At 32.2% G+C, this 13,447-nt stretch overlaps 2 protein-coding genes across 2 annotated transcripts; both read left to right on the forward strand.

Annotated features, from left to right (window-relative positions):
* The first annotated feature begins 5,623 nt into the window (after window positions 1–5,623).
* LOC133831882 (F-box/FBD/LRR-repeat protein At5g56420-like) lies at window positions 5,624–6,279 on the forward strand. The gene is made up of 2 exons (XM_062262288.1): window positions 5,624–5,807; window positions 5,876–6,279. Exons 1-2 carry the CDS (start codon window positions 5,624–5,626, stop codon window positions 6,277–6,279), a joined length of 588 nt encoding a protein of 195 aa, XP_062118272.1.
* Window positions 6,046–7,291, forward strand: LOC133829928 (uncharacterized). Its single transcript, XM_062259769.1, has 2 exons — window positions 6,046–6,839; window positions 6,950–7,291. Exons 1-2 carry the CDS (start codon window positions 6,342–6,344, stop codon window positions 7,124–7,126), a joined length of 675 nt encoding a protein of 224 aa, XP_062115753.1. The 5' UTR covers window positions 6,046–6,341; the 3' UTR covers window positions 7,127–7,291.
* Window positions 7,292–13,447: the final 6,156 nt, after the last annotated feature.

Consider the following 13,447-nt stretch of genomic DNA (forward strand, 5'->3'; position numbering starts at 1 on the left):
TATACCTTCTTGAATGGGCACTGAAATTCAAATTGTTATGAGCTATGCTTTTTGTGATTTAGTTTTTTCTTATCATATTTTAAGCTTGACACACATTCATGATTGTTTCATGCTCACTAGGCTTGGAATTTGCATGAACATGTGTTCAAATCTGTTAGAAATAGCCAACAAAAAAGTAAACAAACAATACCAACACAAAAAAAATGAGAAATCTTCTTATAGATGGGTTTTCTCCTCCAAAATCCTCTAAATGGATGTTGCATTTAATATTGTGATCTTTACAAAGACAAATAGAGATGACTATCAAGCAATTTTAACAAGAAATTAGGCACAAACCGTGGGTTTTGGTGATGGTTTTGTGAGATAGAAAGAAAGGGAAGAGAAAGGAATAGAGAATTTTGGTGTTCTTGATACAAGGGTATTTTGGATAGATGGAGAATATTTAACATCAAAAAGAAAAAGTGAAAAATGGAGGTATATTTTGGTTATAGCAGAGACTATCAACTATAAATAGTGAAATTTCTCACTCATATTCCGTATAGACTACCCTTTTTTAGGGAGTCGTAAGGAGCAACATAGAAGTAATGTTTCATCGATCTTCTTCAACCTAAACCCTCCTCAGATCCTAATCCTCTATTTCCACTCCTTTCCTTTGTGTAAGTGAACAAATTCTACTGGATCTACAAGTAAATATGAACGATTATAGCTTATTCTTCATCAATATATATATATATATAAATATATATATTCTTCATCAGTAGCCAACAAAAAAGTAAACAACCAATACCCAACACAAAAAAATGAGAAATCTTCTAATCGATCTCCTCCAAAATCTCTCAAATTGATGTTGCATTTGATATTGTGATATTTACAGAGACAATAGAGATGGCTAACAAGCAATTTTAACAAAAAATTAAGCACAAACTGTAACGCCCCACGTCACTATGGCTGTTTCTTGGAATGACGACTGACCCTACAAATCAACACAAATCTTTCTAGCATCCTTTGTCCTCACTCGCATGCTTCTTGGGAAAACTTCCCAGGAGGTCACCTAAACACGCTTAACTTTGGAGTTCTCAAGTGATGGGCTACCGAAAAGAATATGCATCTTGTTGTTATAAGTAGTACTCATCAATCCATTTAAGCCATCTTCAACTACTGTGTAGTCTCATACCTACACAGTCACAGAATCACCACACTTGACCTTCCCCAAGAGATGTGGGATTGCACAGCTTTTTACCCAGCCTTTCCTTCTACGGATCACAGGATTCTGACTGTCACAATCACCCAACCTTAGGGGTCCGACGTCCCCGTCGGCCACACTTTCAGTTGGGTCAAGGGTCTGATACCATTTGTAATGCCCCACGTGACTATGGCTACTTCCTGGAATGACGACTGGCCCTACAAACCAACATAAGTCTTTCCAGCGTGCTTTGTCCTCACTCGCACACTTCCTGGGAAAACTTCCCAGGAGGTCACCCATCTTGAGATTACTCTAGGTCAAGCACGCTTAACTTTGGAGTTCTCAAGTGATGGGCTACCGAAAAGAAGATGCATCTTGTTGTTATAGGTAGTACCCATCAATTAATTTAAGTTATCTTCAACTGTGTAGTCTCATACTGACCTTCCCCAGGCGATGTGGGATTGCACAACTTTTTACCCGGTCTTTCCCTCTATGGATCACGGGATTCTGACTGTCACATAAACCATGGGTTTTGGTGATGGTTTTGAGAGAGAGGAAGAGAGGGTTTTGGTGATGTTGATCCCAAAAGAGGGTGTTTTAATATTTAAGCTCGCAAGTGCACGAATCGTTTCGGAATATAATGTTCATGTAAGTACGGGGTCGAACCCATGGGAGTTGACTAACATCAAAAGAAACTATTTCAAACAAAGCAAGAATATTCTAACCTAGTTCCAAATATTTGATGAGATTTTGTTTTAGAAAAATAAAACACAAGTAATAAAAAGATTTAAGATTAAATAGAAAAATTGTTTTCAAATGAGATATATAAAATAAGATTATTAAGATTTTAGAATCCACAAAATGCAAGTTCAATAGTATTTATAAGTATATTGATTCCCAAGTTTTAATATAGTTGAAATAAATCACACTATATATTTTTTTCAAAATATATTTTCTATTCAAGCACAAGTTACTCTTTCAAAAATGTAGGACTTTTCTTCACTTTTATAAGATATAATTTCTAAGCATTAGTTGTGTTACAACCTAATGAAACTACAAAAAATCAAAGAGATTATGTTTAGGCAAAATATGATACTTATGCTCTAAGAATTAGATGTAAACAATTTAATGAAAAACATTTAATCAAAGAATATCATATATTTTTGCATAATGAAGAACTAAGTGTAATATGCTTTAACACTCAATAATAGATGAAAAATGCATATCATTGATAGAAAAATCCATAAACAATGTTACACAAATGGGAAATCAACATACAATAAAAAATACTATCTAGTTACATTTTGCTTCATCATCATCTTAATAACCTTTGAAAAAGATTAGAAGCTCATAACTAGATAAAAATTACAAAATAACATACTTGACATGCTCCTCAAAAGATGAAAATGGTAGAGAGAAACTAGTGAAAAGAAGAGAGAAAAATGTGTAGAAGAGGTTGAAAAATATGAAGAAGAAGAGCTCCCCCAATGGTCTTACAAGGCTCTATTTATAGGCAAAATATGGAGATTAAATTAATCAAATTAAAATAAATAAATTGATTAATTTAATTGTGTTGGGAAGTGGTAGGATAAATAGAGTAAGTGTAAGAGTATTGGAAAGATGAAATGTTTGGTTGGGTAAAATATTAGTGAAAAGCTAGGGTAAAAAAATGAATTAGGAATGTTTATTTAGGTAAGAAAAATAGGGAAGAGTGAATTGATATTTGAGTAAAAAAATATTGGGAATGAAAAAAACATGATTTTTGGCATTTTTGTGGCTATTTGGCAGCTGGTTTAGGCATGGGATGGTGCAGTTTGGGCCAAATGGGCTGAAGGCATGGACTGATGCTGAGCCAGGCGTGGCTGGTGGAGGAATGCAGCACTTGGGCCTAGGCTGGCCCACGTTGGGGCTGGATGGCTGAAATTGGCAGCCTTGGGCGGTTTGGGCTTTGAGTGAATCAACATATATGTGTCCTTGCATATGTATTATGTGATTCAGCATATGTGATTCAGCATATGTATAATTTTGAGTGAATCAGCATATACTTTTGTATAATTCAGCATATGCATATGTATAAGGCAGCTGGGGAAGCATCTGGCGTGATGTTGCTGAAGGAAGCTGATTGACTAAAGATGAGAAAGTGGCATTGGGCCTGAGGTGGAGGAAGGTAGCACTTGGGCCTTTGAAAAATGCCATAATCTCCTTGTCTTTCTCCTAAAATTATCATTTTTCTCTTCTTTATTTTCAAGCATAAAAATTTCCCTACAAAATAAATATAAAATATAATAAAATATTTTCAATTATAAAATAAATCAAATTAATTCTTTGAAAATATTAATTATAGCTTAATTTATATTTAACATTTAAGCTCAACATTACATCTTTTTACTCCTAACTTAACAATATTAATTTTAAATAATTTAAACTATAACATTTTACAATAATATAACTATAAAAATACACAAAAATCTATAAAATTAAAATAAACCTAATAAATTCAAAATTACTTAAAAAAACTTAATAAATCAATTAAGAACTCAAGAACTAAGCAACAATTAACACATAAAAAGTGGTAAAATAACTCTATTTTGTAGAGTTATCAGGTGATATTGATATAATGAGAAGAGTATTTTTGGTAGATGGGGAATGTTTAGCATCATAACAGAATAATGAATAATGGTGATATTTTTTTATAATAGTAGGGATTATTAACCATAAATAGGGAAATTTCCCACTCATATTCCGTATAGACTACCCTTTTCTAGGGAGTCGTAAGGAGCAACATAGAAGTAATGTTTCATCGATGTTCTTCAACCTAAACCCTCCTCAGATCCTAATCCTCTATTTCCACTCCTCCTTAGTGTTAGTGAACAAATTCTATTGCATCTACAAGTAAGTATAAACGATTATAGCTTCTTCTTCTTCATCAACATATATATTTAAAAAATAGAATCATATATTATATGAATCAAAGGAAACTAATTTATGGTTTCTCTAGGTTTTCCTTTACTGTTACAGTCCACAATCCATCACTTTCAACTATAAAGGCAGAGAAGGGCATGGTGGAAAACGGTCTTCCTCCGGCAGGCAAAAGAGTTAAAATGAGATTATCATTGATGACGATGGCGGAAGAGGAGAGAATTTCGAAGCTACTCGATGCAACCGTACTACACATCCTGTCGTTTTTTCCGACTAAAATCATCGATGAAACATTATATTCAATTATTTATTTTAATCAAAATAAAACTATTAATTTTTTTTCAGGTTTTAAAAAGAAATCTATCGAGCTATAATCGAACCTACATCGAGTTCTATCAATCCTACATCGAACAACAAGTTTTTAAACCGAACATAATCCTAACCAAACATTTCATCGAGCTCATATCGAGCACTAATTGAGCACCATCAAGCACCATATATCGAGCAACAATCGAGTAGCATTGATAACTTAACAGAACCTTCACCATCTGCATATTATCGAGCCCCTATCGGGCACATATCGAGAAACTACTAAACCAAATAGTCTAGGGTCCAATTGAACCCATATCAAGTTCTTATCGAGCACCATCGAGAAATAAATTCAACACCTATCGAGCTATCATCAAGCCACTATCAAGCATCATTGAGATCACAACTTATTCGTCTTCTACATAGACCTATCGAGCTACTATCGAGCAAAAATATTGTAGAAAACCTAGAAAAACGCATATTGCAAAATCTCTTTAACAAACCCTAAAAATACAGCAACAACATGTGCTCAGATCTGTTAGAAATAACCAACAAAAAAGTAAACAAATAATACTAAAACAAAAAAATGAGAAATTTTCTTACCAATAGTTTTTTTCCTTCGAAATCCCTTAAAATGGATATTGCATTTAATATTGTGATATTTACATAGACAATATAAATGACTATCAAGCAATTTAAGTAAGAAATTAGGCATAACCCGTGGGTTTTGGTGATGGTTTTGTGAGAGAGAAGAAAGAGAATTTTGGTGTTCTTGATACAATGAATATGATACTTTAAGTAGACAGAGAATGTTTAGCATCAAATAAAATAATAATAAATACTTTATTTTTTTTATTTTTTATTTTTTTTATAATAGAGACTATTAACATAAATAGGCGTGTGGGCTACCCCTTTCTAGGGAGTCGCAAGTAGCAGCATAGAAGATGTTTCATCGATCTTCTTCAACCTAATCCCTCCTCAGATCCTAATCCTCTATTTCCACTCCTTTCCTGAGTGTAAGTGAACAAATTCTACTGCATCTACAACTAAGTATGAACGATTATAGCTTCTTCTTCTTCATCAATTTATATATATATATATATAAATTTTAAAAATAGAATCTTGTATTATATGAATCAAAGGAAACTAATTTACGGTTTCTCTAGGTTTTCCTTGGCCGTTGCAGTCCACAATCCATCGCTTTCAACTATAATGGCGGAGAAGGGCGTGGTGGAAAACGGTCTTCCTCCGGCGGGCAAAAGAATTAAAACGAGATTATCATCGATGATGATGGCCGAAGAGGACAGAATTTCGAAGCTACCCGATGCAACCATACTACACATCCTGTCGTTTCTTCCGACTAAAGATGTGGTGCCGACAAGCCTTCTTTCAAAGCGTTGGAAACTCATGTGGTATTCAGTCCCACCCTCTCTTTCTCTCACACTGACTATGATTCTGCGACAGAGGACGTGGAAAGGTTCTGCAAGTACGTGGACAATTGTTTGGAACACCGCAAGAAAGGCATGTTTTTTATCCCTGATTCAGCCATAACTAGTTTTAAGATTCACGTGTTTTACTCTGGAAGAATCGAGGCTGGACGCCTAGATAAATGGTTAGCTTTTGCGGTTGAGAATAAAGTAAAGGAGATAAGTATAACCTTTGGTGGTAAACGCTACTATTGCTTACCTAAAACAGTACTAGTCAACGCAATATACTTGACTATATTGGAGTTGAGTAAAGTGAAGTTGGATTCTCGGTGCTCATTTAATTTTCCATTGTTGAAATCATTGATAATATTGATGTGGTGGATAAGCTTTTGTTGGGTTCACCTTCGCTTGAGAAATTGCGATTATGTTACTGTAGATTAAGCACTGCTCTCCACCTACGTAGTTTAAGACTCAAGTTCTTGGAGATTAAAATAGATGATGGTATGCTGGAGCAAATTGAAGCGGTAAACCTTGAATCTTTGACACTAAAAGGTATTTACTTTAACAAAATAAATCTCTCAGTGTGCAAGGTCATTAGAAATCTCACATTAAATTATGATTGGGGTATGAAAGAGTCGTCATCATTAGAATATCTTATTTCAAACCTTCCTCGACTTGAGAATTTGACTTTGAACAATTGGGGATTGAGGCACATTAAAATCTCAAGTCATCACCTGAAAAGTTTCAAGTTGAATAATAATAATTCTGAAGGACTGAACCTTATAATTGAATCAGCTCCAAAATTAAAATCATTTTGTTATAGAGGTAGTATCAAATTTAGTATATCAATGCTGGAGTCATCCAGTTTGTTGAATGGAACGTTCATAATTCATGACGAGCAAAAGAACTATGACGGAAATTGGTTTATCAATATGATAAATTTGTTTTTGAATCTCAATTGTTCTTGGAATACGATAAGCATGCACGTTGACTCAGTTGAGGTATGTTTACTACTTGTCTTAATTGATTTTGTGTTTTTTAAGTTTATTTTATTAGTATATTTACCATATACTTGATATCTTAATACATTTTCTTAATTTTATACATGAAGGCTCTCATTTTGCCAGAAAACTTGAAGAGATTTTGTCGTTCTCCTTTGGTTGATTGGGAGCATCTTAGGGTTACTACTGAATGTAAACCAGAAAGAGAATCAGAGTTGAGAGATACTCTGCTGTGGATTTCTCCTTCTTTAAAGACATTGTCTATAGCGAAAAGGGGCATCTTTTAAAAACTTTTTATTAACATCTTAAACTTTGATTATGGGTATAGATGATTGTCTTCTTAGTTTTCTTTGCTACATTATTCCTCTTGAGATTGTATTTGCTTTATAGGTAGTTTAAGACTAATGAATTTGAATGCCTACTTTGCTTAAGAATGGGATTTGTTTTTCTTATATATGCTTGTGAATGAGTAGCTAGGAAACTTTTAACTTGAAATGTGTAGTTTTATTTTTCTATTTCAATCACTTTTTTTTGACCTCACACTAGCTAGTAGAACTGTACAGAAGTTAGTTTGCTGAAATGTGCAGGGCGAAAATTCAAACTTCAATGAGAATTGCTTTTCGAATATTCTAATTAAGGCTGAATATACTTTACTCAGATAATAAGCAATGCCAATTACTTGGCTTATTAATTTTTCACTTTTTCTTTTTATTATTTTAAATTCTATGATGGGTTACTTCAATTTATTATCATTACTCTGTGTACTACAATGGTTACATTAATTTTTTAGTCATTTTCTTTGATCTATACGTGGATCTCTCATCTTGCCTAAAACTTTTAGAAGGATATAATATATGTATCTATAAATACATATTTGTAATCAATTGACGACCTTATGGCTGGAGCAAATTGCTCAATCAGCTCTATCAAGAGGCAACAAAGCTTTTCTGGAAAATCAGTGTGAAGTGTGTTTTCTTTTCATTGCACATTCAATTGCTCAACGTAAGAGAGAGCTCGTAACTAAAATTAGTGAGCCAGAGAAGAAAAACCATTGTCTTGATACAGATTTTATACACACTGTCAGTAACAAATCTCCAAGCACTGAGAAGAACCATATCGGTCTGATTGCGAAAATTGTTGTTGGTGTTGCGGTCACAGCGATAGTCTGTGACTTCTCAAAAAGGACAGAGTCAATTTGTTGCTGGATCAGCCACAATATCTGCTATGAAACATACCAAGTACCTTGAAAACAAGAGTCTTGTCTTGATAAAGCATTATTTGGTATGTTAATAACAATGTTTTTGTTTTTGTTTGTATAAATACACGCATATGGTACATATTATAAGAGTGTCTTAAATAATACCTAATAAATTTAAAGTGTCTGCTATGGCTGTCATGTATCATGGAAGTATATAGCTTGATACCAAATTGGTCAACATGACATTTTCATAGGCGTTGCAAGAGGAGTCAAGTCTCGCAACATTCTACTTGCTATAATTTCTCATCCCAAAATATCAAATTTCGGTTTGGCTAAAGTTTATGATGATAAAAATACTCCAATAAGTACACGGGTCGCTGGAACAATGCAAGTTAAATCTTGATGAGAACTTTTCTTTGGCTTCTTTTATCACTAATGGTTTTTATAATTTTTTTTGATGAAATTGAAATGGTTATCTTGCACCATAAACCCTTAGTGAGAAAACCCATATCTTTGCGTTTGGAGTTGTGGCTGGCCAAATTCTGACTTTACTTTAGATAAAGAAAGGATGTACCTTCATGAATGGGTACGAAAAACAAATTCTTATGAGCTATGCCTTTTATGATTAGTTTTCTAAATAGATTTTGTACTTGTCACACGTTTATGATTGTTTCTTGATCACTAGGCTTGGAAGTTGCATTAGAAAGGGATTCAGAACTATCTGAATTCAACGAGGGAGAAGTGAAAAGAATCATTGGAGTAGCTCTATTATGCACTCACCTCACCAGCAGTGTCCGTATATGTCAAGAGTGGTGGCAATGGTCTTAGTAGATAGTGATGTGAGTACTGAAATTTCAAGGCCTAATTGCTTGGCCAACTAGAAATTCAATGATGTGAACAACCTAATGAGCCAGATTACAAAAGGGACTGATTCTAGCTTTTATGACTTGTCTGCATGCAAGCACAAGCATGGTGGCAGACGAATGCCACCAGTTCCTGCAAGTGGCACAGCTCAGCCAAATGTTCACAGCACTATTGGAGACGAAAGGTGATGAAAAATTGGTTTATTTGAGTTTGGTTTGTGAGATGTTTTGTACTTCTTTAGCTGTGTTGTATAAGAACCCAATGAGAGTTTCTGTTTACAAAATTGAGTTATTTTAATATTTTTTTATATGCTAATTGTTGTTTAATTTTTGAGTTTTTAATTGATTTATTAAGTTTTAAAGTAATTTTAAATTTATTAGATTTATTTTAATTTTATAAATTTTTGTGTATTTTTATAATTATATTATTGTAAAATATTGTAGTATATTTATTTGAATTAGTGTTGTTTAGTTAATGTCAAAAAAAATCTAGTTTTATTGAATTTAAATGCTAAATTAAATTAATTTATAATTAATATTTTTAAAGAATTAATATAATTTATTTTATACTTAAAAATATTTAATTATAACTTAATTTATGTTTATTTTGTAGAAAATTGTTGTATTGTTGGTATAAAGAAAATAATATGGCAAAAATACCATATTTTCAGTTTTGCCCAGCAGCCCCATGCCCAGCAGCCCGCCTGGCCCCTTGCCCCAGCCCGCCTGGGCCTGTTTGCCTCAGCCAGGCCCACCACGCCTAGCAGCCATCCAGCCCCCACGGGCCTGTGCACTCCTTCGGCCCACTCGCCTGCCTCAGCCCCTGGGTCTCCCACCAAGCCTCCATGCCATTTTTTTTTGAGCCCAACATCCCCTTGTCCCCTTATGTCCAAAAATACCATATTTTTACCTAAATTTTTTTATAAATTTTACCCCAAAGTCATCATTACAGCCTAAAATTTACCCTTATATGCCATATTATTCTTCATTTAAAATTTAATTTAATCAATTTAAATTGATTATTTTAAACACTTTTTTTTTGCTATAAATAAGGGAGTTGAGTGCTTAATTTAGGAGGGGGGTGACACTACAAAATTTCTACACTTTGAAGACCACTCCATTCTCTTCATCTTTTTCTCCATTAAATATCTTGTATTTTTTATTATTATAACATATTTACACTTTGTTCTTCATTTGTGCAAAATCATAATATTCTTTAATTAACGTGTGCCATTAAATTGTGCACATCAAATATTTAGAACAAAAATATTATGTTTTGCCCTATAAATAATATTCATTGATTTATTTGTTATTTCATTAGATTGATTTACATTAAATAATTTAAAATTATAATTTTAAAAGTGAAGATAAATCCTACAATTCTATGATAATTTATGCTTAAATAGAATATCTAATGTGAATAAGTGATAGTGATTAATTTCTAATATTAATGAAACTTGGGAATCAATATACTTATAAATATTATTAAATTTATATTTTGTGAATTCTAATACCTTAATAATCTTATTTTACCATCTTGAATTCTACTATTAATTTATTTTTATATATTGTCTTTAATTTATTTATTATTATTTTCGTTATAAAAAAATTTCATCAATCTTTGGAACTAGGTTAAAGTTTATTAAATTTGATTTAAGATAGTTTTCTTTTTTATTTTAGACAACTCTTTTGGGTTCAATCTCGTGCTTACACGAACACTATACTTCATATACGATTTGTGCACTTGCGAGTTTAAATATTTAAAACATACCCGTTTTTGGTAAATCAGTCATTCTTTAATATATATAATATTGTTTATTTATTTAAAATTTATATGACAATCATGAAAATTTAATAAATATATTTAATTATTTACAAACTAAACAAATGTGTATTGCATATTACTTGCACCAAGTATATAACTCTTCTATATAATAAATGTGTAGATAACGAAATTTTTTTGTTTTAACGATTTTTTATTTTATTTTTCCATTAACTTTAACAGAATATTCTTATATTTAACATAATATTTTTATATTTAACGGTAGATTGTAAATATGACTTAAACTTAAATAAATGAATAATTAAAAAAATTAAAATATGATATTTTTGAGATATTTTACCATGATAATTATTTAAAAATAATAAAAACATATATTTAATAACTTAAATAAAATTTAATTAAACTAAAACTTAATATTATATTAAACATATAATATTTTGCTGTCACTATATCAAATTAAAAAACTAGAACAAACATAAACTTAAATAACAAAAATATTAATTAAAATATAATATTTTAAAGATATTTTATGCTAATTTAAATAATTAAATCATATTTATTTAAAAATAATAAAGACATACATATTATTATTTTTTTCTTATAAATTTGTGTGATAGTTTATTTTTTATAAAGTGATTGGAGCTCTTTTTATTCATCAAATGACATTGTGAGATACATTAGAAACTAAAAATAGTTGATGCATGTATACTACTGTCTACACTATGACTTTTTCTATTATTATTTTATTTCTATTATTAATTTCTTATTAAATATTATTGTATTTATATATGTATCATGTAGTCATGTAAATATATATATATTTAAGTCAACATTGTATTTATATATCTTATGTGTAGATATTAATGATATAAATATTTTTTCTTAAAACAGTAAACCAGTTTTTATTAAAATTATAAGCAATCACTACAAGAAATATAGTTTTTAGAGGCGGAATTATTACCGGCGGACTAAATCCGCCGGTAATGTGCAGTATATTAGCGGCGGAGTACTGGGTCCGCCGCTAATACAAAATACCCATAACTGACTTTTCAAATTTAATACCGGCGACCATTTTACCGGCGGGCTAAGGGATATAGCGGCGGGCCGGGGGCAGCGGGTATGGTGATACCGGCGGAACCCGCCGGTAATAGTTTAAGACCGGCGGGGTAATACCGGCGGACCCCCGCCGATGCTGTATTACCGGCGGGGAAATACCGGCGGACCCCCGCCGATGCTGTATTACCGGCGGGGAAATACCGGCGGACATCCGCCGATACTGTATTACCGGCGGGGAAATACCGGCGGACCTCCGCCGATGATGTATTACCGGCGGAGTAATACCGGCGGACCCCGCCGGTGATGTATGTATTACCGGCGGGGTAATACCGGCGGACCCCGCCGGTGATGTATAAATGAGCTGTGGGAATTGGATGAACATATTGAAAGATTGATAAACGGGTTCAAAGAACCGACCTGTTTGTTTATGACACGAGAGAGTTACACACAAAAGAATAGGTTTTTAGAATAAAAACCCTAACCCCATTAGCCATTTCAGCTGCTACCCTCACTCGACTCTTACCCTTCTCTTCCCAAACACCTCACACCTCTGACCACACTCGCAGCCTTCTTCTTCATCTGTATGTTTCTGAACTTTAGATTCTTCTGTCTTCTTTTTCTTTGTCTACTTTTAGGTTTTGAAATTTTTTATTTTTCTTCTTTTGCCTTTGATTTATGCAGGTTTGAGATTTGGGTTTCTTGCTCAAACATTTCTTACTTCACAATCTGTGTTTCATAGAGTCAGAGACAGATAAGATTTGGTAAGAATCATATGTCACTCACTTTTTTTCACTTGGATTTTAAAAAAATAAATTATTTAGCTCGATTGGAGCATGGACAGTGTGTGTATATATTTATATCCCTATATCTATACTGATTCTTTCTGTTATGTATTAATCTGGATTTTACATTGAATAGACATTGTTTTAATTACTAAGAAAGCAAAGAAGATGGCTAATGAATTTTATAGACTTCAGTCTAATGTGTTTGTGGTTATGTCTTTTAGTGGAATGTGTAAGTGTTTTTATGTGCTTTCAGTTATTGACTATTTCTTATGATTCTGTTTTTTCATCTATTGACTTTTGGAGTTTGGGCTTTGTATAGATTGAATTTATCTGTTCATTTATGTTTAATTTAGTGCTGTTACTCCTAAATTCGTATTGGTCTATGGCTTAAAATTTATAAATGAGCTGCTTAAGGGCCCTTTTTTTCTCTGATTTAGAAATACCGATTAATTTGATTTCTTCTTATCTTCTGTTACGTGGGTATATGTTCTTATTTTTCCACATATTTTTCAATGTTATTTTTCATTATTACTTGATTTTTGTAAGGTTTATAGATTTGATAATATAAACTAAGAGTAGATACATAACTAAGAGTTTTTTAATACATACTAAGAGTTTGTGAAAATGCCTCTCTTAGTTTTTTAATTTTAATCAAATTTATTAAATTCTTAAAGAGTTTTTTCGTCACTTCTATAATTTTTTTTAACACCTTATTTGAAATTTTTTTTTGATTGTGCTAGGGATTTAAGTCTGCTTTTAGGGCTATATTGCGCCCTTTTTAATTTTGGAAGAACTATCTTTGTTGCTTTATACAACCAGGTGACTCTTTCATTTTTCTTTTTCAAACCTTGGTTGATTTATCAATTTTATTTATGGATTTATCAAAATTGATTGTGTGTATGTATTTTTATTTCAGACTTGGA

The sequence above is a fragment of the Humulus lupulus genome, chromosome 4, assembly GCF_963169125.1.
Source record: "Humulus lupulus chromosome 4, drHumLupu1.1, whole genome shotgun sequence".
Taxonomy (NCBI): domain Eukaryota; kingdom Viridiplantae; phylum Streptophyta; class Magnoliopsida; order Rosales; family Cannabaceae; genus Humulus; species Humulus lupulus.

Bases quoted from the DNA above. Each gene is read 5' to 3' on its own strand.
- LOC133829928 (XM_062259769.1), top strand. From the start codon at position 6,342: ATGCTGGAGCAAATTGAAGCGGTAAACCTTGAATCTTTGACACTAAAA. The intron at 6,840-6,949 runs GTATGTTTACTA...TTATACATGAAG, and splicing joins TGCACGTTGACTCAGTTGAG to GCTCTCATTTTGCCAGAAAA.
- LOC133831882 (XM_062262288.1), top strand. From the start codon at position 5,624: ATGGCGGAGAAGGGCGTGGTGGAAAACGGTCTTCCTCCGGCGGGCAAA. The intron at 5,808-5,875 runs GTTGGAAACTCA...ATTCTGCGACAG, and splicing joins GACAAGCCTTCTTTCAAAGC to AGGACGTGGAAAGGTTCTGC.